The 26062-nt window shown below is 43.2% G+C and overlaps 1 protein-coding gene across 1 annotated transcript; it reads left to right on the forward strand.

Annotated features, from left to right (window-relative positions):
• Nucleotides 1–26062, forward strand: LOC139419500 (2-acylglycerol O-acyltransferase 2-A-like). The gene is made up of 6 exons (XM_071169457.1): nt 1–109; nt 899–1077; nt 17954–18158; nt 18412–18586; nt 25151–25350; nt 25890–26062. The coding sequence occupies exons 1-6, from the start codon at nt 16–18 to the stop codon at nt 26042–26044; spliced, it is 1008 nt and encodes a 335-aa protein (XP_071025558.1). The 5' UTR covers nt 1–15; the 3' UTR covers nt 26045–26062.

Here is a 26062-nt window from a genome sequence, read left to right on the forward strand (position 1 = left end):
TCCTCAGTCCCCACCATGAATATCCAGTTTGCCCCTACCGACCTGCCCCTAAGCAGAAGATTGCAGACGGCCTCGGTGCTACAGTGGGTCTTCTCCTTTCTGGGCCTGGGTGAGTCTACCACTGTTCTGCTCTGTCCTGGGCTGTCTGTGTGTGTCTGTGTGTGCTGTGCAGCTTTGTTAGCTAGCCTTCCTTCCTCATTTCTTAACAAGTGTTAAGTGCCTTGTGCCTTGTGTCCAGTGCCTTGTGTCCAGTTCTGTTTGCTTAATGGGTTGCTCGGTGTGGAGAAGTTGAAATGGAATTCTTCGAGAGTTTCCACTGCTGGCTGACTTCCATGTGCCCATGGAGTTGTGCCTGAAACAGAGCAAGGAACGATGCTTACACAAATACATGCATACAGAAGAAACTCCCATATCCAACTCTTAAGTGACTCTTACATAACATGTGTTGGACAGTGGAGAGACTCCATGTGTGTTGCAATAGATTTGTCCATGAGACCTTCCATACTTTTTAAAATTATTTTTGAGATGGATTGAATACTGTGCATCAGTGGTACCTAGTGGACAAGAGGAAACACACTTCCTGGTATTTGTTTTTTATGACCACATGACCTGACGGAAAGGAAGGAAGGAAAAACTCTGGGTCCTAGTTATTGGTCAATCTGTTCAATCTGTCACGTGGTCAGGAAAAACTCATGGCTTGAGTTGTAGTACACTTCTCGGGTTTGCTTAGATCTCTCTCTACCCTTTTCTATCTCTCTATCCCTGTCCCTCTCCTGTTCACTGCTGCTCAGTATGTCAGCAGGTTAAGAGATGCAACCTAATAGTGCAGTGCCCATCACGCCTGTCTGTGTGTGTGTGTGTGTGTGTCTGTCTGTGTGTATTGGTTGTCTTCCTCCAGCTCCAAGCTGCATCGTGCTGTTCTTTGTGTTGATGTTCACTCGGTTCTGGCTGGTCAGCGTGCTGTACGCCTGCTGGTGGTTCATCGACTGGGAAACACCATCCAAGGGGGGCAACAGGGTTCACTTCCTCTCCAATCTACGTGTCTGGGACTACATGAGGGACTACTTCCCTGTAAAGGTGGGATGACTTCACTGTGTTTACTGCACTCTTTTGTGAGTGTTTGGGACTATGTTTTTTTGGGCTTCAATAAAAAAGCAGTGCCCAGTCCAGGGATGGATAGGCCCTATCTACAGCTGTTGCTGGTTGATGTCACCATCTAGTGGTGATATATGGATTGTGTGTAGAGACATTCAAGTTCAGCTAAGAAATGTGAGTTGGTATTTGTTGGAATTTGATCATCATTAATCTTATCCTAAGAACTTAGTCTCTCAAAGTCATACCAACGCCTATATGCTGTGTTATTGGATAGTGCAGTAAGAAATCCTGTTTAAAAGGATATACAAATCTTTGATTCTATTCTATGGAGCTTGGAGGCCTGCGAGCCTGCAATATCCTTCCGCTGAGATGGGTCCACGCTCTTGCCCTTGGTCAGAATGTACACTTTGGTCTGTACTGATAAGCATGTGAACATCAACAACAAAATGGCTCAGATGTGTATTTTTCCTTTCAATTGCTATGCAGAGCTTTGTTATCTATAGTTTGTCTAATTGAAAGTCTCAATAGGGTCACATGAATTATCATGAATTATCTTTGACATTGTTAAATCCCTAATTGTTATTCTAATGGTATAGCTAGACCTATGTATTTATTCATTTTATGTGAATGGTAGTGTTTCTTTTTTTTAAAGCTTCTATTGGTCATTGTAATCAATTGTTATTTTCAGATGACTTAGAAATCAGCCATAGATAATCATAAATGTATTGTTTATGTAAATTCAGTGATGCGTTTGGATCTCCAACGACAGCCTTAGTGAGACATACCAATGTAAACCTTCATTGTAAACATAGAATGACTTTTGCTGCCATTGATAAAACATTCCTCAGATGGTGCTTTCTTTCTGAAATGAACTATGTAGAAATATGTTTAACCATTTATTAAACAATGAATAATGCAAGTCTTGCCGATATAGGCTCTGCTCGTTCAGGGTAGCTCACTGCCCAAGCAAAGCGTCAATATAAAATAGCCAGCCTACAGGCAGTGAGTGCAGTAAACTATACCATCGCCCCAGCAGGAACACAGAACCTAACAGGGGGATGCTGGGGTGGAAACAGCCAGTGCATAGTAGCAGCAAGCGGTAGCAGGATGAGTGAGCAGATCCGGTCAGCTTAAATAGACTGCCAAATAAGGTAGGTGTGATTGATATAAGCCTCTAATTTATGCCATCTCAGCTGATGCGGGGCACTCAGGTTTCTTTTCTGAACTGGCTCTGCTTAATTTCAGATAGAAAATACATAGAAATACAGTACCAGTCAAAAGTTTGGACACACCTACTCATTCAAGGGGTTTTCTTTATTTTTACTATTTTCTACATTGATGAATAATAGTGAAGACATCAGAACTATGAAATAACACATGGAATCATGTAGTAACCAAAAAAGTGTATATTTAAGATTCTTTAAAGTAGCCACCCTTTGCCTTGATGACAGCTTTGTACACTCTTGGCATTCTCTCAACCAGCTTCATGAGGAATGCTTTTCCATCTGTTTTGAAAGAGTTTCCAAATATGCTGAGCACTTGTTGGCTGCTTTTCCTTCACTCTGCTGTTCAACTCATCCCAAACCATCTCAATTGGGTTGAGGTCGGGTGATTGTGGAGGCCAGGTCATCTGATGCAGCACTTCATCACTCTCCTTGGTCAAATAGTCCTTACACAGCCTGGAGGTATGTTTTGGATCATTGTCCTGTTGACAAATGATAGTCCCACTAAGCGCAAACCAGATGGGATGGCATGTCGCTGTAGAATGCATGCTGGTCAGGTGTGCCTTGAATTCAAAATAAATCACAGACAGTGTCACCAGCAGAGCACCCCCATACCAACACACCTCCTCCTCAATGCTTCATGCTTGGAACCACACAAGCGGGGATCATCCGTTTACATACCCTGCATCACAAAGACACAGCGGTTGTAACCAAAAATCTCAAATTTGGACTCATCAGACCAAAGGACAGATTTCCACCAGTCTAATGTCCATTGCTCGTATTTAAAGTCTCTTCTTATTATTGGTGTCCTTTAGTAATGGTTTCTTTGCAGCAATTCGACCATGAAGACCTGCTTTACTCATTCTCCTCTGAACAGTTGATGTTGAGATGTGTCTGTTACTTGAACTCTGTGAAGCATTTATTTGGGCTGCAATCTGAGGTGCAGTTAACTCTAATGAACTTATCCTCTGCAGCAGAGTTAACTGGGTCTTCCTTTCCTGTGGCAGTCTTCATAAGAACCAGTTTCATCATAGTACTTGATGGTTTTTGCGACTGCTCTTGAAGAAATTTTAAAAGTTCTTGAAATGTTCCGTATTGACTGACCTTCATGTCTTAAAGTAAGGATGGACTGTCGTTTCTCTTTGCCTATTTGAGCTGTTCTTGCCATAATATGGACTATTTTACCAAATAGGTCTATCCTCTGTATACCATCCAACCTTGTCACAACACAACTGATTGGGTCAAATGCATTAAGGAAAGACATTTCACAAATTAACTTTTAACAGGGCACACCTGTTAATTTAAATACATTCCAGGTGACTACCTCATGCAGCTGGTTGAGATACTGCCAAGAATGTGCAAAGCTGTCAAGGCAAAGGGTGGTTACTTTGAAGAATCTCAAATATTAAATATACTTTGATTTGTTTAACACTTTTTTAGTTACTAAATTATTCCATATGTGTTATTTCATAGTTTTGATGTCTTCACTATTATTCTACAATGTAGAAAATGGTAAAAATAAAGAAACCATGGAATAAGTAGGTCTGTCCAAACTTTTGACTGGTACTGTATGTTTAACCATTTATTAAGCAATGAATAATGCAAGTCTTGGCGCTATGTAAATAATAATTTGTTCTTAACTGACTTGCCTAGTTAAATAAAGGTTACATTTAAAATAAATGTAAAGGCTCTGCTCCTTCAGGATTGCTCACTGCCCAAGCAAAGAGTCAATATTAAATAGCCTACAGTCAGTGAGCACTGTAAACTACACAATCCCCCAAAACAGCAGAACCTCACACCATCCGACTTTGTGTAGCTACGGCAGAGTGCCGTTTAGATATGATCAAATAGACCAGCTAAAGTGCATCTACCAGCATGTCATGGGGGATAGAAGTCATACGTTGCTCAGTTTATGCCACACACAGCGCTGGGTACCCTCACTTGAGGCGAGCTTCATCTGCCTATCTTGCCAATGTAACAGTGTGAACCCAGCTGCCCTAGAGATGCATCGCCAGGTGCACTCACTGATCAATACAAGTAGCCTGGTCATCTGTTGGCCTACATTAAATATCTACCATCTAACAAGCAACCTAAGCAATATGCACCCAGCCAACCATCTGTAGTTATGCACTGAACTTTATTACGATGCTGTAAGTGCCAAAGCAATGCTATTGGCCATGGGCTGAACCCAGTCATACCAAACTATAGTATAAAAGGCATGGAACTGGCAGATGAACTCATCACTTTTGGGCATCCAAAATCTTATTGGCGTTTAATCTAATATAGCGTTCGTAGGAAGCAGAGGACTGACCCCCGTGATCTTCAGTGTGTATGTAGGGACAGATAGAGATGCCGATTAAGCAGCGCCGATGCGAAATGAATGAGCTGTGTACAGCTCAAGATATTGTCAACGCTGTGGGCTAAGGAGATGGAACCGTGATGAAAACCAGTATCTCGTCATTGGTTTGCCACCGTCGGTGAGGAATAATGGATCGCCCGGCGTGGTCAGAGGTCGCCATTGCAGGTAGCGTAACATGGAAGGGAGGACAGAAAGCAGCGTTAGTTCGGGCAATGAAAACAGCAGTAACTTTACCCATCCTATCAGTTTAAGAATGCTTTACCAACACTGTAAACATATGAGTGGAGTGACCATAATTAAATCCGAGATCATGCAATGATTAAAGAGAAATTAATACGAAGTCTATTCCCCAACAGTAAAAACCATAGAAAGCCGCTAATAAAATCATTGTAGGAGCCGAAACACCCTTTACTTAACGTGAACTATTTTTTTTCTATGGAGTGAGGTTGTTAGGTAATCTTTTGTCATTGCATGAAGACTGCTCTTTTTGAAGCCCATTGAGGCATAAAGAGCTGTCATTTTAGTGTATGAGGATATTCTACCAATGCAACGTAGCTACTGGACCACTTGGGCTGACAATCATGATCATATGCAGTTGAATTAGGAAGTTTACATACACCTTAGCCAAATACATTTAAGTACATCTTGACATTTAATCCTAGAAAAAATTCCCTGTCTTAGGTCAGTTAGGATCAACACTTTATTTTAAGAATGTGAAATGTCAGAATACTAGAAGAGAGAATGATTAATTTCAGCTTTTATTTCTTTCATCACATTCCCAGTGGGTCAGAAGTTTACATACTCTCATTTAGTACTTGGTAGCGTTGCCTTTAAATTGTTTAACTTGGGTCAAACGTTTCAGGTAGCCTTCCACAAGCTTCCCACAATAAGCTGGGTGAATTTTGGCCCATTCCTCCTGACAGAGCTGGTGTAATGGAGTCAGGTTTGTAGGCCTCCTTGCTCGCACACGCTTTTTCAGATCTGCCCACACATTTTCTATGGGATTTAGGTCAGGGATTTGTGATGGCCACTCCAATACCTTGACTTTGTTGTCTTTAAGCCATTTTGCCACAACTTTGGAAGTATGCTTGGGGCCATTGTCCATTTGGAAGAACCATTTGCGACCAAGCTTTAACTGATGTCTTGATGTTGCTTCAATATATCCACATACTTTTCCTACCTCATGATGCCATCTGTTTTGTGAAGTGCAAAGGTCCCTCCTGCAGCAAAGAACCCCCACAACATGATGCTGCGACCCACGTGCTTCACGGTTGGGATGGTGTTCTTCAGCTTGCAAGCCTCCCCCTTTTCCCTCCAAACATAACAATGGTCATTATGGCCAAACAGTTCTATTTTTGTTTCATCAGACAAGAGGACATTTCTCTAAAAAGTACGATCTTTGTCCCCATGTGCAGTTGCAAACTGTAGTCTGGCTTTTTTATGGCGGGCTTGGAGCAGTGGCGTCTTCCTTGCTGAGCGACCTTTCAGGTTATGACGAAATAAGACTCGTTTTACTGTGGATATAGATACTTTTGTACCTGATTCCTCCAGCATCTTCACAAGGTCCTTTGCTGTTGTTCTATTGCACTTTTACGCACCAAAGTATGTTCATCTCTAGGAGACAGAACTTGTCTCCTTCCTGAGTGGTATGACGGCTGCGTGATCCCATGGTTTTTAATACTTGTGTATGATTGTTTGTACAGATGAACGTGGTACCTTCAGGCATTTAGAAATTGCTCCCAAGTATGATCCAGACTTGTGGATGTCTACAAAGTCTTGGCTGATATCTTTTTGATTTTCCCATGATGTCAAGCAAAGAGGCACTGTGTTTAATGGTAGGCCTTGAAATGCAGCCACAGGCACACCACCAATTGACTCAATTGATGTCAACTGGCCTATCAGAAGCTTCTAAAGCCATTACATTTTTTTTTACATTTTCCAAGCTGTTTAAAGGCACAGTCAACTTAGTGCATGTAAACTTCTGACCCACTGAAATTGTGATATAATTCACTGTACGTGAAGTAATCTGTCTGTAAACAATTGTAGGACAAATTACTTGTTTCATGCACAAAGTAATGTCCTAACCAACTTGCCAAAACTATAATCTGTTAATAAGAAATTTGTGGAGTGGTTGAAAAACAAGTTTTAATGACACCAACCGAAGTGTACGTACACTTCCGACTTCAACTGCAGCAATACTGGAGGAACTCATGTAGGTTCCACAATCTCAGAATCAATCAAACGTAACAGCGGCGGATCAGAGTGAAGCCGGGATGCATTGAGAAGCAGTAGCACCGCCGATGCAGATTTAGATGCCCAGAGCTCAGAGCTTGCCCTCAACACTGACGAAAGATCCAGAGCCGTGATGAGTTCCAGTATCTTGTCATTGGTTGCCAGCATCAATGTTGAACAAGAGGTTCGCCAGATGCTGCCCGTGCTCAGCATGCAGGCAACATAACATGAACGAGGACAAAGCCGTGTTAGATCTGGCGATGAAGACTTCAGTTCCATGCCAATTCTTTCATCTCAGGGTGTATGACAGTACATTTAACATGTGAAAGTCCACATTGCAAACAGAACTTAAGAGATCATGCAAAAACAAAGCAGAGGAACATTTAGTGCATTTCAGACTGAAGAGCCCATAAAGCCAGAGTAATGTAACCCAACACTGTTGCCTTAATGTGAACTCAAACATGTGCTACTGAAAGAGGAGAGATACTCTTTGATATGCATGTTCATTCCTTCTCCATAGGCCCTGAAGTGTAGGCAGACATGGATCCTTGAGCAGACTGCATGCTGAAGGGTCCTGATGCCCAAAATGAACTGAATCACTGCTAACAGAGCATGATAAAGCTGCATTTGCCAGACTGAAATTGGAATAGCAAAGGCATACATGGTTATATTACAGAAGACATTATACAGAGATAAGAGCATACAGTAGACTGCTGCAGAGTGCACAGCTTAGCCATGACATACCATCACATAGCATAAAACATATGCATTACTAACAAACCCACAAAACCGCAACTAAACATTGGTACAGGTTGTTTCGTAGCTACCTAAATAGCCTAATGTACTACTGAAATTACTCAGCTGTAGCTGATGCATCTGCAGCGTGCACAGTGAGAGTGACCTGATAATCAACCTGGACCAACAATATTGTCTACCTGAGCTAAAGGCTAATGTCTAACAGTATATAATGGTGAGCCATTAGAGAAGAATGAATAATCTGATGAAGAGAGAATAGACCCCATAGATAACTAGAATAAGGTTGCATATAAGAGTGTCTGAAATAAGAACTAACAGACATTCCCCTGAGAGGCAATGAAGGCTTGATCACCAACACTGATCGCCAAGTGAGTGTATAGCAAGCCCACCGCGTGCTAGGTAATGCTAGTATCAACACCCATCCAACACGGCTGCAACTATATCAAGGCTTGATTAGTCATCGCACAGCGTCAGATTCCCCACTAAGGTCCAAGGTGATAACTCTTCTTCCTCAGATTTCAAGTTATGGTTAGGCAGTAGTATCCATTTAAAATGAGTCTGTACTTCTGTGAATATATGCTTAGCGATGGAAAGACCGAGTAGTGTTCGATGTAACATGAAGATAACAAAATGCAAGCAGAAGATTCAGTAATAACAGTACTAATACATGACCCTAACCAGAAACCGTGGATGGCAGCATTCGCTCAAAACTGAAAGCGCGAACCACTGCATTTAACAATGGCAAGGTGACTGGGAATATGGCCGAATACAAAAAAAATTCCCTCCGCAAGGCAATCAAACAGGCAAAACGTCAGTATAGAGACAAAGTGGAGTCGCAATTCAATGGCTCATGAGACGTATGTGGTAGGGACTACAGACAATCACGGACTACAAAAGGAAAACCAGCCACGACGCATGCACCGAAGTCTTGCTTCCGGACAAGCTAAATACGTTCTTCCCCCGCTTTGAGGATAACACAGTACTACCAACGCGGCCAGCTACCAAGGACTGCGGGCTCTCCTTCTCTATGGCAAACGTGAATAAGACTGTAAAAAGTGTAAACCTTCACAAGGCTGCTGGCCTAGACGGCATCCCTAGCCGCGTCCTTAGAGTCAGACGTGGTGTGTTTACGGTCATATTCAATCTCTCCCTATCCCAGTCTGCTGTCCAAACATGCTTCAAGATGGCCACCATTGTGCCCGTACCCAAGAATGCAAAGGTAACTGAACTAAATGACTATCGCCCCATAGCACTCACTTCTGTCATCATGAATTGCTTTGAGTCTAGTCAAGGATCATATCACCTCCACCTTACCGGACACTCTAGACCCACCTCAATTTGCATGCCGCCCCAATAGGTCCACAGACGATGCAATCGCCATCACACTGCCCTATCCCATCTGAACAAGAAGAATACCCATGTAAGAATGCTGTTCATTAACTATAGCTCAGCATTCAACATCATAGTACCCTCCAAGCTCATCATTAAGCTTGTGGCCCTGGGTCTGAATCCCGCACTGTGCAATTGGGTCCTGAACTTCCTGACGGGCTGCCCCCAGGTGGTGAAGGTAGGAAACAACATCTCCACTGCACTGATCCTCAACACAGGAGCCCCACAAGGGTGCGTGCTCAGCCCCCTCCTGTAATCCCTGTTCACCCATGACTGCGTGGCCAAGCACACCTCCAACTCAAACATCAAGTTTGCAGACGACACAACAGTAGTAGGCTTGATTACCAACAACGATGAGACAGCCTAAAGGGAGGAGGTGAGGGGTCTGGGAGTATGGTGACAGGAAAACGTCTCACTCAACGTCAACAAAACAAAGGACATCAAGGACAACAACCACCTGAGCCACTGCCTGTTCACCCCGCTACCTTCCAGAAGGCGAGGTCAGTACTAGTGCATCAAAGCTGGGACTGAGACACTGAAAAACAGCTTCTATCTTAAGGCCATCAGACTGTTAAATAGCCATCACTAGCACAGAGAGGCTGCTGCCTACATACACAGACTTAAAATCATTGGCCACTTTAATAAATGGAACACTAGTCACTTTAATAATATTAACATATCTAGCATTACTCATCTCATATGTATATACTGTATTATATACTATCTACTGTATCCTAGTCTATGCCTCTCTGACATTGCTCATACATTTATATTCTTAATTCCATTACTTAGATTTGTGTGTATTAGGTATTTGCTGTGAAATTGTTTGATATTACTGCACTGTCGGAACTAGAATGACAAGCATTTCGCTACACTCGCATTAACATCTGCTAAACACATGTACAGTATGTGACCAATAACATTTTTATTTGATTTTACTTGAATGAAGTGATCTCTACAATAGCACACAACACAATTATTTATTATTTATCTAGGCAAGTCAGTTAGGAACAAATTCTTCTTTTCAATTATGGCCTAGGAACAGTGGGTTAACTGCCTTGAACTGGCAGAACAACAGATTTTTACCTTGTCAGCTCTGGGATTCGATCTTTCGGTTACTAGTCCAACTCTCTAACCACTAGGCTACCTGCCTCCACAATAGTCTATTATAGAATAAGAACAGTCACTAGAATAATACTACAAGAACGCAAGATGAACCGACAAGGAGGACCGCCTGGGTAAAAGGCATGACACATCATTAGAACATGGTTAATAAATCAGAGCCCGAAACCTACTGCTGCAATAAGAATTAAGCATAAATGAGTTGACTGAAATGATACCTTAAAATGTATGCTAATAGTGTGACTCATGCAACAGCAGGCTATACACAAAATAAGCCAGCAGATTTATAATTTCACAAGAGTAAAAGAGCAGCAAAAGTGTAGCAATACGAGGAGCGCACTGTCCAGATAAATTGAATGTGTTCTAGCTTATACTGTGTAAGGGTTCCAAAGATACTAACCATACCCAGATAATTTGTACAACATTTGAGGTGTGACTGCTGGTGCACGTCACATTAACCTATGTGACTGGAATGACTCATAAAATGTAGGCCATCACTGATGTGTGCATTGATTGCAGCAGTCTCATGAGATGCGCAACATGCAGTGATAGTTACTATCCATACTGATGCTGCACTAAACTAAGCATAGAGACTTAAATACTATTGAATCACCGTGATAAGCACCATCTCCTGCCAGTGGCATATATTCATGGATGCCAAGGCAACCAGGCTTCCCCTAAAAATGACCCCCCCAGAAATGTAAAAACATAAAATCTTTTTTTTGTCTCTGTATTTCATAATTTTCCTTCAATTTGTAAGAGGCTGAATGTATCTCACAGGAGAAAGCATCCGAGCAAGCGAACCGGCTTCCCTCGGTCTCTCTACGTGTAGGCCATCTATCTCTATCTGATGCTGTCTGGTACAAACGAGGTTGACATTGTTGCCACCCATAGTATTGAAGGCAAGGGATGCCAGCCAGCATCTGGCCACCATTGACAAAAAAAAAACAAAAAAAAAACATTTGCAAATCCCAACCCAACCCACGCCCCAATTTTATTTGCCCCCACCTTAAAGTGGCTATGCCTGTATTCTACCCCTGCATAGGTTACTTGCTCATTATATGGTGGTGGGATTATGTTCCATGAATGTGTTCACAGAGCGCACCAACTCTGCCTGAAAGCTTGTATTGTGAACAAACAAGTAGACTATATGATAGCCAAGTAGGAGTAGCCTAACTAGTTTGTAGCCGGCAATTGACTGACAACAGTAGCGCAACAACATGCTGATCCTCACTGTGAATGACATCCCAGCAGCAGCCAAACATTGCAACATGAGCATATTGAACGACGTGGGCGAGGTCCCAACACAGCTAGATCGCAAAAAATATATCAGAAAGCAGCAGCATAGCGTGAATTGGCTAGTTAATAAGGTAACAGCGTCAATGTGGAAAAAGCCAGTGCATAGCAGCAGCAAGCAGCAGCAAGATGAGTGCGCAGACCCGATCAGTTTAAATAGACCGCCAAAAAAAGTTAGGCGTGATTGTTACTCGTATCTAATTGATGCCATCTCAGCTGAGGCGAGGCACTCGGGTTTCCTTTCTGAACGGGCTCTGCTTAATTTTGATGTCAACATCTTATCACTTCTATTAATTATAGTTCTCTGCTTTTACCATTGCATGAACTAGTACAGCAAATGTAGTTCAGAAAAGTTATTATAGAAACAAACAGTGATACAGCAGGTAAAAAGACTTATGAATGATACTGTATTTCGTTTTATCAATCAGTTGTAATGAACACGATGGGAGACAGAGAGCTGGTTTCAAGCGCAGGAGGTGTTTATTTGTAAAGGACCACAGGAGGAGGGAGGTAGCTGGGTCCAAGGGCAGGCAGAAGGTCCTACACAGGGGGTCCAGAAAGGCAACAGTACAGGCAGGGAAAGGCTAGTAACGTCATCCGGGAGATCAGGCAATAAGTTGATAACAGGAAATCCGATAGGCTAAAGTTCAGGCAGGGAATAGGCAAAACCTATCATACACAGGAGGATTAAATTACAGCAACCGCAGCGCTTTGACTAAAAGTGTGTCACAAAACAAACAATACCTCACAACGAGGGGGTGCAAAGAACTGAATTAAATAGTGTGTGATAATGACATACAGGTGTGTGAACAGGTGATCAGAATTCAGCTGATTGGGATTTGGAGAGTGAGCTGCGTTCAGGGGATCTATGTGTTTGAGAGTGTGAGTTGGAAACAGACGCTACATCAGTCTGATATCTTCTTTGATAGCATGCTTATCTTTTGTACTTAGCACAGAGTGTGTCCTTAATGCCACTTCTCCAGTGTGTCCAAAGTTTTCCCAAGGTAGAGGCCCCACCTCAAGACTCTGCTCCTTTGAGTTAGGGTAAATGTCCCTGATTGTTCCATACAGTATACTGATAAGATGAAATATCAAAACCAATTGATTAGGGAACACAGTCAACACGTTCTACTGTATGTAAAGTGTTCTCTGTGTATTGAGTATACAGACAGAGCTTTATTGAGGCAGATGCGTTTTATTAGAGAGAGTAATGTCTCATTCAAGCAAAACATAAATTAGTTCTGAATGCCACACGCACAAATGGGGAATTTACATAATTAGGTCATATGGACTTTCCTTAATTTCTCAAGGAAAGATAAAATACATTGAACACATCTAGATTACAAGTTCCCAACAAATAGGACTTCCTTAAACAAACACATTTGAATGTCATTTCCCCTGTATTATCTCCTGGAATGTGCCGATCGAACATTTGACTTCATGCATTATTAAGGCTGGAATAAAGAGTCAATGTTAGTCTGAACAGAGCAGTGTCCTTCAGAGGGTGTCATCGGTTACACTGAGGTCTTGTTCTCCACCACCGTCCCTAATGACAGCGTCACTGCCTCTGACTGTGAGCCAACCACCTGATTTGAAAACCTGTTCTGCTCTCTGCAGAAATCAACACTAACTAGACACTGACTCCTCTCATGACTTTACATTTGTAGAATGTATACATGTTAGTTGCGTTTGAACCCAACTCTAAGCCAAAATGCAACAACATAAATATGCCAAGCCTGTGCATGTCAAGCCTGATGGGAAAATGTGAAAAATGGGTTCAGTGTATAAACAGGCATAAGAAGGAAACTTGTTTGTTTGTTAACATGGAGAAACAGGAGCCAATAATTAATCCTGAATAGAAAGGCTACTGTAAGGCTACTGTAAGCAGGGACCAAAATAATGACAGGCCACTAAACAATTGGCCAGTGTTCTCTCACTATGTCAATCCACGACTAGAGCTCCATTCTCAATCATACATCTGTGTTGACCACGAGTACAACATCTGACAAAGCTCCATTCCCTAAAAACAAACAGTACAGTAGTCTTAGAGCTTGACGTATTCTGTCATCTGTTTTTGGAAAGTGCAATATCTCATGATCAGACAGAGGACTACAGGAAATGAGAGCAGGACAAACGGGTTGTTTAAAATCACAAAACCCCAAATGATGACAACCATCTCTGCAGCACTCCACCAATCAGGCCTGTATAGTCTGATGAAACCAAGGTTGAACTCTTTGGCCTGAATGCCAAGTGTCACATCTGGAGGAAACCTAGCACCATCCCTACTGTGAAGCATGGTGGTGGCAGTATTATTCTGTGGAGATGTTTTTCAGCGACAGGGACTGGGAGACTAGTCAGGATCGAGGGAAAGATGAACAGAGCAAAGTACAGAGAGCACCTTGATGAAAACCTGCTCCAGAGCGCTCAGGACCTCAGACTGGGGTGAAAGTTCCCCTTCCAACAGGACAATGACCCTCAGCACACAGCCAAGACAACGCAGGATAGGCTTCGGGACAAGTCTCTGAATGTCCTTGAGTGGCCCAGTCAGAGCCCGGACTTGAACTTGATCGAGTTGCTTTTTGACTTTTAGGACCCCTATTTTTCTGTGTAATTTGGCCTTTACTACTACAGCCCATAGAAAAGCATTGAATAACACATTCATAAATTGAAGTCCAAAGGTAAATCATAAGGAATACGTTTTTGAAGTGTATGTACTCTATCTATGATATAGATATATAAGAAAGTTCAGAAAATATAAAAACATGTTTGGACACATATTTCATAACCCCTTATTTTTGTTGGAACAAAACTACCTCCTTACTTCTATTAATTTGTATGGGTTACCTTCAGACGAGTCCCGTGACACTTGTGGTAGTTGAAGAAAAGAACGGAGAACGCCATAGTGTTCGTAACACCATAGTCACCATAGAGTCTTCCCTTTCCCCTGTGGGCCAAACCGTTCGGACGCTACCGACTTTTTCATGAGAAGACCGATTTTCTGACAAACACCAATGTAGCTTGGCCCCCTTTCACCGCAGATGTGGAAGGCCGACATACTGTAGGCGGATGTGACCCGCTTTATCTCAGCTCACTGGTCACCATAGCAGCACCCACCCGTAGCACACGCTCCAGCAGGTATATTTCACTGGTCACCCCCAAAGCCAAATCCTCCTTTGGCCGCCTTTCCTTCTAGTTCTCTGCTGCCAATGACTGGAACAAATGGCAAAAATCACTGAAGCTGGAGACTCATATCTGTCAGAGCAGCTCACACATGACTGCACCTGTCCTGTTCATAGCCCATCTGTAAATAGCCCATCCAACTACCTCATCCCCATACTGTTATTTATTTATTTTTGCTCCTTTGCACCCCAGTATCTCTACTTGCACATTTATCTTCTGCACATCTATCACTCCAGTGTTTAATTGCTAAATTGTCATTATTTCACCACTATGGCCTATTTATTGCCTTACCTCCCTTATCTTAGCTCATTTGCACACACTGTATATATACTTTTACTATTGTGTTATTGACTGTATGTTTGTTTATTCCATGTGTAACTCTGTGTTGTTGTTTGTGTCGCACAGCTTTGCTTTATCTTGGCCAGGTCACAGTTCTCAACTAGTCTACCTGGTTAAATAAAGGTGAAATATATATTTTTAATTTAAAAAAAGAGAGATATCCCTTATTGGGACAGTGGTAAGGGTGTTCATCATTGGCGCTGGTGGCCTGGGTTTGAGACCCGCTAGGGGATTCACCCTACTCTCATATTCCTAGCAATATACACTACATGACCAAAAGTATATGGACACCTTCTCGTCGAACATCTCATTCCAAAATCATGGGCATTAATATGGAGTTGGTCCCCCCTTTGCTGCTATAACAGCTTCCACTCTTCTGGGAAGGCTTTCCACTTGATGTTGGGATGTTGCTCCGGGGACTTGCTTCCTTTCAGCCACAAGAGCATTAGTGAGGTTGGGCACTGATGTTGGGTGATTAGGCCTGGCTCGCAGTCAGTGTTCCAATTCATCCCAAAGGTTTCGACAGGGTTGAGGTCAAGGCTCTGCGCAGGCCAGTCAAGTTCTTCCACAACGATCTCGACAAACCATTTCTGTATTGACCTCACTTTGTGTGGCCTCACGTTCTGTGAGCTTGTGTGGCCTACCACTTCGTGGCTGAGCCGTTGTTGTTTTTAGACGTTTCCACTTAACAATAATAGCACTCACAGTTGACCAGGGAAGCTCCAGTAGGGCAGAAATCTGACAAACTGACTTGTTGGAAAGCTGGCATCCTATGACAAAAAAAAGTCACTGAGCTCTTCGGTAAGGCCATTGTACTACTAATGTTTGTCTATGGAGATTGCATGGCTGTGTACTCAATTTTATACACCTGTCAGCAACGGGTGTGCCTGAAATAGCCGAATCCACTAATTTGAAGGGGTGTCCACATACTTCTGTCTATATATAGTGTATGTTAATGTCATTATTTGGCAAAAGCTACAACATACCTATCTGATCTACTTAAAATGAGTTTGTCATTGAAAGACAGAAATCTCTAGGATTCATCCTTGAATGAATCATCTCAATCCATAAAGTCAATAAATCCCACCATGCCAAGTGCTTAGTGTTTACTTAGCACGAAGCACTGCCCTTGTTTTGCTAGTGAGAGGTTAGTGTAGCCCAAGCTAGTAGGCGGGGACTTGATTCTTGGAGCTGATTGACCTTGAACTGCTAATCTCAAACACTGAGGTCGATACAAACTGTTGGCAGCTTTGTTTTGACATGACTGAGCGATGCTGATCATGAGCATAACATGCCCAGGACGATTACCCTGCTGAAAAAAAACGACATAGACCAGCATATGCTGGCGACTAATTTTCTGGTGACCATCGCATGTTGTTTTGAACACTGATGTTGGTGACCATCTGATATTAGTGGCGTGGCTTTCAGATAGTTATTTTTGGCTAGTAAATATGATTCTTGTTAAGTTCGTACACCATAAATACTCCTGAAATATTTTTGCACATAACATATTCTAATATAATATAACAGTATTTACATATTGTAACAATGCGGTAACTATCCCAATGTTGGGATTTTCATAGTCTCTTAATTAAGGAACTCATACACTTGTGTAAAACTCATGAATGCAACAAAACTGTCAGTGTCTTCAACCTTAATAAAACAGAACAGATGAACTGGAATAACTGAAAGCCACGCCTGCAGTCTTCTGATCTGACCCGCTGTGTGTAATATCTCTAGAAACTAGCATCAACAACACAACTACATGACCCAATACCTGCAACCCAGTAGTAGGGTCAGGATACAAACCCAGCATTTAGAGTGTAGGGGTAGCCTATTAATACAGACTTTGTAATTAATTGTGCATGTTTATCTTACATGCTGTTAGAACAAATGTTCTAGACGTGAATGTTGTTACGAACTGGGTCGTAACAAAGAGGAAGACAACGCGGAGATAAAGAAATAGCAAAAATATATTTATTAAATAAAGTAACCAACACAAGTAACAATGGTGTGTGTAGTCAGTGTAAGAGAGTGGATGTGTGCATAAATGGTGATGATGAGGGGTGTTGAGGTGCCAAAACAAATGAACATAAAGAAGCTCCAAAATGCCACAAAAAAACAGTATCTACGTGGAGAGTGTCTCCTCAACGTATGGGGGAAAGATGTATTTATCCCTGGGACACACCCGAGACCAGGTGTGTCCCATTTCGCTGACGACCCTTCCAGCACCGCCCACCGACATCGTATTAAGGAAAACAAGAGCAGAGGGAAAGAATTCAGCACACAGAGTGGGAGGGTCGTCACAATGTGCACTTTTAAATTGGGTGGACTGAGACTAAAAAACATTGCCACAGACTGAAGTCAAATCAAATGTATTTATACCATCAGAGATGCTCTAAAAGCATCTGATATTTTCAAGTCCAAGTCAATGCAGAGTCCCCCGTGTCTCAAACAGCATAGACCTGAGTCCACCTTGTTCATTGGTCAGCTAGACCAGCTAGACCATGCTGGTCGGACAAGCTTGATCAGCATCAGACCAGCACTGACCAGCGATTGAACAGCATGGACTAGCTTGAAATTTATGCTGGTCTATGCTTTTTTTTCAGTAGGGTAGCTAACAAGAACTTTTGACCCCATCCTGTGACCTCTGGCATGATCCTCCATCCTGTTTATCTCTGCCTGTGCACAGAGACAGACGACACTGGTCAATACTGGTTAGATGCAGGGTAGTCTCTTCTGACAGCCGCTGTGGAGGCAGAAAAACAACAGCGAGTCAATTCATAGACTTCCATGAGAGTATGGTTTTCAATTCAACTTTCAAATGTTTTGAAAGTCTCTGATAAAGATTGAGATTTAGAAACACATTTGATGCATCCTGTGTACTGTGTTGTGCAGTTGTGCATAACTATTTTGACTATTGAAGTCCTTAGAAGTGACTCCGCTCTGTGTTGTATTGCAGCTGGTGAAGACAGTGGACTTGGACCCCAGGCAGAACTACATCCTTGGTTTCCATCCCCATGGGATCCTGGTGGCTGGAGCCTTCACTAACTTCTGCACGTATGCTACAGGCTTCAGGAAACTGTTCCCTGGCCTGGACAGCTTTCTGCTGATGCTACCTCTCTGGTTCAGAGCCCCCTTCTTCAGAGACTACATCATGATGGCAGGTTAGTGGGGTTGGGGTTAGAGGTCAAGGTCAAGGCAGGGTTACTGTGAAACACTTTGTGACAGATGTTGCTGTAAAGACAAGATAGCAATATAAATACATCTGATTAATTGATTTACTGATAGATTGATTAGGGACAACCATCATGATACAAATTAACATGTTTGATCATTGTTCGACAGTGAATAATAGTGTACCAAACTTCCCCCCCACTGTTAACTACACCTGATCTCAGTGTCTACTGTGTGTCCCAGGTCTGATTCCCTCGGACAAGGAGAGTGCCAGCTATCTGTTACGTCGACAGGGAGGTGGGAATGCCGTTGTTATAGCAGTAGGAGGAGCCCCCGAGGCCCTTGACGCACGCCCTGGCGCCTTCACCATTCTCTTAGCCAATAAGAAGGGCTTCATCAAACTGGCAATGGAAAATGGGTAAGACATTTTACTGCCTGTGTCTCCGATTAAATCTTCTAACTACTCTCATGGTTACACAAGTGACTTCAACTGTGTCAATCACTTCATCATAGTTTGATATTACTGTTCACAGTGTGTACTTGTGGATGGCTTACTGAAATAGTGCCATGTGTAATCCCTTTGGGAATTTCAATTGGGAGCATGCAAGCACTGTATGACATACAGAGGGACAAGTGAAGTGACACCTTGATTGATTGAATTTATTAGACCATTTTTAAAATACATATATGAGGGCGCTCCAGCCGGTGACGCCTCAACATAAAATATCATCATTTCCATTGTGGTCCTTTTGTAAGGGGGGGGGGGGGGGGGGGGGCAGCTGAGTACAAAAATGTTTATTTCACCATAACACTATTACATCCTTCTAGTGGAATAGTTGTGGTTATCCCAGAACAAGTTAAAGTAGTTACATAGGTACCTGGGGACCAGACTGTGGACTATCGTATGTACATATGTACATGACACAACTTCATATGAGAAACTCTCTCCTCCACTTTGAGCCATCTGAGGTTTTCAAGGTGGGAATGGTCCAAATGAGTACGTGCTGGAAGGTTAAGAATAATCCTGACTAATTTGTTCTGAGATGTCTGCAGTTTATTTGTAATTATCTTGGGGGCACTACTGTACCAGGAAAAGCATGCATAGTTGAAGTGGCACTGAACAAGAGCCCCTGCCAATGCCACCATTGCATTCTTATCCAGATATTTGGAGGTTCTTGCCTTGAACCTAATTTTATGGTTCACGTTGGAGAACTTTTTGTGCCATGCTCTCTCTGTCAGATGGTTATCTAGCACACATCCAAGATAATTAACTGAGTCTTTTGCTGTGACCACTATGTCACCTACTACCACCTTAAAGACAGGGGATTTCCTCAGTTTCACAGTGGACCAGTACAAGAGGGACTCTGTTTTTCCAAGGTGTAGTGACATATCAAATAAATCTATTTTTATTTGTCACATCCACCAAATACAACAGGTAGACCTTACCGTGAGATGCTTACTTACAAGCCCTTAAACAACAATGCAGTTCAAGATATAGAGTAAAGAAAATATTTACAAAATAATAAATAATCATCAAAAAGTAACACAACTAAATTGCATGACAATAACGAGGCTATACACAGGGAGTACCGAGTCAATGTGTGGGGGTACAGGTCAATCGAGGTAATTTGTAAAATGACTATGCAAAGATAGATAATAAACAGCGAGTAGCAACGGGTGGGGTGGGAGGGTGTTCAATGTAAATAGTCTGGGTGGCCATTTGATTAATTGTTCAGCAGTCTTATGGCTTAGGGGTAGTAGAGAGAAGAGTCTATGACAATTTTTTGGGCCTTCCTCTGACACCACCTATATAGGCATATATAGTATATAGGTCCTGGACGTCAGGAAGCTGGGCCCCAGTAATGTACTGGGCCTTACGCACTACCCTCTGTAGTGCCTTATGGTCACATGCCAAGCAGTTGCCATACCAGGCGGTGATGGAACCGATCAGGATGCTCTCAGTGATGCAGCTGTAGAACTTTTTGAGGATCTGGGGACCCATCCCAATCTTTTTAGTCTCCTGAGGGGGAAAAGGTGTTGTCATGCCCTCTTCACAACTGTCTTGGTGTGTTTGGACCATTATAGTTTGTTGGTGATGTGGACACCAAGGAACTTGAAACTCTCTGTCACGCCCTGATCTGTTTCACCTGTCCTTGTGCTTGTCTCCACCCCCTCCAGGTGTCGCTTATTATCCCCAGTGTATTTATCCCTGTGTTTCCTGTCTCTCTGTGCCAGTTCGTCTTGCTTTGCCAAGTCAACCAGCGTTTTTCTCCTTGCTCCTATTTTTCCCAGTCTCTGTTTTTCCTAGCCCTCCTGGTTTTGACCCTTGCCTGTCCTGACACCAAACCCTCTGACCTTTCTTCCTGCCTTGACCTCAAGCCTGCCTATCGTCTTGTACCGTCTGGACTCGGGACCTGGTTACTGAAACCCTGCCTGTCCTGACCTTGAGGCTGCCTATCGCCTGGTACTGTTTGGACTCTGACCTGGTTTGTGAACTCTCCCCTGTACCTAACCTGCCCTTTGCCAACGCCTTTTGTTATAATAAATATCGGAGCTCAATCATCTGCCTGTGTCTGCATTTGGGTCTCGCCTCATGTCCTTATACTCTCGACCCGCTCCATTCAGCCCAGTCGTTGTTAATGGGGGCCTGTTTGGCCCTCCTTTTCCAATAGTCAACGATCAGCTACTTTGTCTTGCTCACATTGTTGGCCTGGCACCACGCTGCCAGGTCTCTGACCTCCTCCCTATAGTCTGTTTCATCATTGTCGTTGTGTCATCAGCAAACTTAATTATGGTGTTGGTGTTGTGCTTGGCCACGCAGTAGTGGGTGAACAGGGAGTACAGGAGGGGACTAAGCACACACCCCTGAGGGGCTCTTGTGTTGAGGATCAGCGTGGCAGATGTGTTGTTGTCTACCCTTACCACCTGGCGGCGGCCTGTCAGGAAATCCAGGATCCAGTTGCAGAGGGAGGTGTTTAGTCCCAGGGTCCTTAGTTTAGTGATGAGCTTTGTGGGTACTATGATGTTGAACGCTTTGCTGTAGTCAATGAACAGCATTCTCACATAGGTGCTCCTTTTGTCCAGGTGGGAAAGGGCATTGTGGAGTGCGATTGAGATTGCGTCATCTGTGGATCAGTTGGTGTGGTATGTGAATTGGAGTTGGTTTCACGCCGGCTCCCGCTCCCCCTCCCTGTGTAATGCCCAACGCAAGAGATGAGAAGCAGATACAGGGAGGGAACCATTTAATATAGACGGACATGCAACGGAATAAGAACAGCGTCTGGACATAAACACGACACAACAAACAATGCTACTACAGGGAACAACACAGAGGAGCAGACGTATATGCAGGGCCCACAACAAGGTGATGGAGTCCAGGTGAGTCCAATGAGCGCAGATGCGTGCAATGATGGTAACAGGTGCGTATAATGACAGGTAGCCCGGCGCCCTGGAGCGCCAGGGAGGGGGAGCGGGAGCGGGCGTGACACCCTGGCACTCGAGGGTTACGCTTCTTTACACGCACCTGTCACCATCAAAACACGCAGCTGGCTCATTGGACTCACCTGGACTCCTTCACATTGTTGATTACTCCTGTATATCTATCTGTCTGTCTGTTCCTCGGCGGTGTTCCCTGTGTCCGTATTAATTGTTGTTATGTGTTCCTGTCCAGATGCTGTTCCATTTCATGTCTGTCAGCTATTAAACCTTCACTCCCTGTACCTGCTTCTCATCTGCTGCATCGATCTTTACAGTGGGTCAGGGTTTCCGGCATAATGGTGTTGACGCGAGTCATGACCAGCCTTTCAAAGCACTTCATGGCTACCGATGTGAGTGCTACGGGGCGGTAATCATTTAGGCAGGTTACCTTCGCTTTCTTGGGCACAGGGACAATAGTGGTCTGTTTGACACATGTAGGTTACTGTCATATAGTCATTTACTGACATTCAGAAGTTCAGCACTGAGGGCTTTCTCAACCACATGTTTGTCTTTATGGGAAACCATAAAGAATTATCTGCATAGAGGAAAAGGTCACATGTACAGGCAGATTTCAGATAATTTATATACAACAGAAATAAAAGTGGACACAGCACATTCCCTTAGGGTTCCCAAAGTTCAAGATTTTGGTTTTAGACCGGGTCCCATCCACATACAGTACATCATCTGTTTTTTTCCTATCAGATAAGAGATAACCCATTCATGGCTAAGTTGTTAAAGCTCATGGCTCTTCGTTTGATGAACAGAAACTCATGATCCACTGTATCAAATGCTTTTTGGAGATCTAACATAACCATAGCACAAAATGGCCCACCATCTACTTCCTTCCTGATGGGGTCAGTTAGATATAGTAGGCAAGTGCCAGTGGAATGGGATTTCCTAAAGCCAGACTGGAGCTCATATAGTAGGTTATGTAAGGAAATATAACTCAATCTGCTCGAACATAATCTTTTCCATGACCTTCGATAAAATACACAGGATTGAGACAGGCCGACAGTTATTATTTTCATTATATAGAGGAATGTCCCTTGCATGTTTTAGTTCACTGGGAAAAATGCCTAGTTCAATATACAGATTTACAATGTGAGTTACGCAGTTGACTCAGACACTTTTTCAAATGAAAAAGCATCGACTTGAATCCCTTGCTGCTAGTAAAACTGCTGTAATTTTCTCGCTAATGTATTAGCTATAGTTGTAACGTAGCTATTCAGACTCTCTGCAACCATGATATTGTCTGATGTCCAAGCTAAGTTTTGTTCTTTAGTCTGTTACTGTAACCCAACAGCTTCAGACAATTCCATAATTTACTCGGATTATTCCTGTTCTCAACCATTTAAATAATCTTTCTTGGCCTTCTCTATCATCCTGTCAACCTAATTTCTTTATTTCTTACAGTCAATAAAAACATAATCTGCCCTGGATTTCCTGAACTCCAGAAAGCGTTCATTTCTAAGCTTAATTGCTTTTAAAATGTTATTGTTTATCCATGCTTCTGTTCTTTGCTTAACATGGCCAAGATGTTCAAATGTTCATAAATGACCAGCATGGTCAAATAATAGTAATCACAGTGAACAGGTCAGGGTTCCATAGCCGCAGGCATAACAGTTGAAACTGGAGCAGCAGCACGGCCAGGTGGACTGGGGACAACAAGGAGTCATCATGCCAGGTAGTCCTGAGGCATGGTCCTAGGGCTCAGGTCCTCAGAGAGAGAGAAAGAAAGAAAGAGAGAAAGAGAGAATTAAAGAGAGCATACTTAAATTCACACAGGACGCCGGATAAGACAGGAGAAATGCTCCAGATATAACAGACTGCCCTAGCCCCCCGACACATAAACTACTGCAGCATAAATATTGGAGGCTGAGACAGGAGGGGTCAGGAGACACTGTGGCCCCATCCGATGATACCCCCGGACAGGGCCAAACAGGCAGGATATAACCCCACGCACTTTGCCAAAGCACAGCCCCCACACCACTAGAGGGTTATCTTCAACCACCAACTTACCATCCTGAGACAAGGCCGAGTATAGCCCACAAAGATCTCCGCCACGGCACAACCCAAGGGGGGGCGCCAACCCAGACAGGAAGACCACGTCAGTGACTCAACCCAGTCAAGTGATGCACCCCTCCTATGGACGGCATGGAAGAGCACCAGAAAGCCAATGACTCAGCCCCTGTAATAGGGTTAGAGGCAGAGAATCCCAGTGGAGAGAGGGGAACCGGCCAGGCAGAGACAGCAAGGGCGGTTCGTTGTTCCAGTGCCTTTCCGTTCACCTTCACACTCCTGGGCCAGACTACACTCAATCATAGGACCTACTGAAGAGATGAGTCTTCAGTAAAGACTTAAAGGTTGAGACAGAGTCTGCGTCTCTCACATGGGTAGGCAGACCATTCCATAAAAATGGAGCTCTATAGGAGAAAGCCCGGCCTCCAGCTGTTTGCTTAGAAATTATAGGGACAATTAGGAGGCCTGCGTCTTGTGACCGTAGCGTACGTGTAGGTATGTACGGCAGGACCAAATTGGAAAGATAGGTAGGAGCAAGCCCATGTAATGCTTTGTAGGTTAGCAGTAAAACCTTGAAATCAGCCCTTGCAAGTGTAGGGAGGCTATTACTGGAGTAATATGATCAAATTTTTTGGTCTAGTCAGAATTCTAGCAGCCGTATTTAGCACTAACTGAAGTTTATTTAGTGCTTTATCCGGGTAGCCGGAAAGTAGAGCATTGCAATAGTTTCACCTAGAAGTAACAAAAGCATGGATTAAGTTTTGTGCATAATTTTTGGACAGAACATTTCTGATTTTTGCAATGTTACGTAAATGGAAAAAAGCTGTCCTTGAAACAGTCTTGATATGTTCGTCAACAGAGAGATCAGGGTCCAGAGTAATGCCGAGGTCCTTCACAGTTTTATTTGAGACGACTGTACAATCATCAAGATTAATTGTCAGATTCAACAGAAGATCTCTTTGTTTCTTGGGACCTAGAACAAGCATCTCTGTTTTGTCCGAGTTTAAAAGTAGAAAGTTTGCAGCCATCCACTTCCTTATGTCTGAAACACAGGCTTCCAGCGAGGGCAATTTTGGGGCTTCACCATGTTTCATTGAAATGTATAGCTGTGTGTCATCCGCATAGCATTGAAAGTTAACATTATGTTTTCGAATGACATTACCCAACACAGTTTTCCCCTGATTTTGCTGGTAATACAGCGAGTTCATCTACAGCAGCTCAAGTCTTATTTCGTGGGATACACAAAGCTTGTTCAAATCAAGCGTTTACATGTCATTACATCAATAGTGGAATCATTTAGGACAAACTTCAACACACCCATGAGTGAAATGGAAACTGGGCCTGTTCTCTACAAATATACTGTACCTTACAAACTCATAGAGATGATCGTAACAAAACTGAAGGCAAAACTTCTGTCTCAACTCACCTCACCTCTCCTCTCCCCCTCCGTCACCCCACTACTCTCCTCTACCCATTCCCTCCCTAGTGCCCATCTGGTGCCGGTCTTCTCCTTCGGGGAGAATGAGTTGTTCGACCAGGTGGAAAACTCTCGAGGCACCTGGATCCGCTTGATTCAGGACAAGCTGCAGAGCTTCATGGGTATCTCTCTGCCCCTCTTCCACGCGCGGGGCATTTTCCAGTACAGCTATGGTATCATGCCCTACAGGAAGCCCATCAACACTGTGGGTGAGTAACATTCTATGTCACTATATCTGCCAAATCTTTTTATCCTATTTCTCTATCTTTCTCCTATTTCTATGTTACAAGGCAATTGTTGTTTTTGGCAGAAGTTTCATATCAGTAAACTAACTGGCAGAGATGGTTCTCTGTCATTAAACATGAGGAATATTGATATGAGAGGGACAGAGAGGGGCAGCTTTGCCCTTGGAAATATTTGACTTACTAGAATGTTACTAGATAGTAACATTGTCAGTTTGCCGCAACTTCTCAGCAACAATGGCTGGCACACAGTTAGTCATCTGTCTGTGTACATCTATTGGCAAGGCCCAACGATGGCATATTTAATTTTCAATCCCCACTTGAAAAGTAAACTCATGAGTAAAATCATATCCAAAAGCAAATATGTTTTTGCCCATTATGCACTACTACCAGTGGCATACCGCAGTTTCACAAGGCCTGTGGGGCTGTGTGGTACACCAGTGACTACTACAGTAACCTATATTTGAATGTAATGTCATCATGCATACCCTTGGACCTTTCCACAGTGGGACGGCCAATCAGAGTGGAGAAGAATGAGAAGCCCACAGTGGAGGAGCTTGACGCCCTCCATCAGCTCTACACAGAAGAACTCAGCCAGCTGTTTGAGGAGCACAAGGGCAAGTATGGAGTGCCAGAGGACCAACACCTCAGCTTTGTCTGAGCAGGACTCACAGCCGAG

The sequence above is a fragment of the Oncorhynchus clarkii genome, chromosome 10, assembly GCF_045791955.1.
Source record: "Oncorhynchus clarkii lewisi isolate Uvic-CL-2024 chromosome 10, UVic_Ocla_1.0, whole genome shotgun sequence".
Classification (NCBI taxonomy): Eukaryota; Metazoa; Chordata; class Actinopteri; order Salmoniformes; family Salmonidae; genus Oncorhynchus; species Oncorhynchus clarkii.

What these genes read in the sequence shown, in the direction of transcription:
- LOC139419500 (XM_071169457.1), top strand. Translation starts at nt 16, where the DNA reads ATGAATATCCAGTTTGCCCCTACCGACCTGCCCCTAAGCAGAAGATTG. An exon ending in AAACTGGCAATGGAAAATGG is followed by an intron (nt 18,587 to 25,150) that starts GTAAGACATTTT and finishes TTCCCTCCCTAG; the next exon opens with TGCCCATCTGGTGCCGGTCT. An exon ending in GAAGCCCATCAACACTGTGG is followed by an intron (nt 25,351 to 25,889) that starts GTGAGTAACATT and finishes ACCTTTCCACAG; the next exon opens with TGGGACGGCCAATCAGAGTG.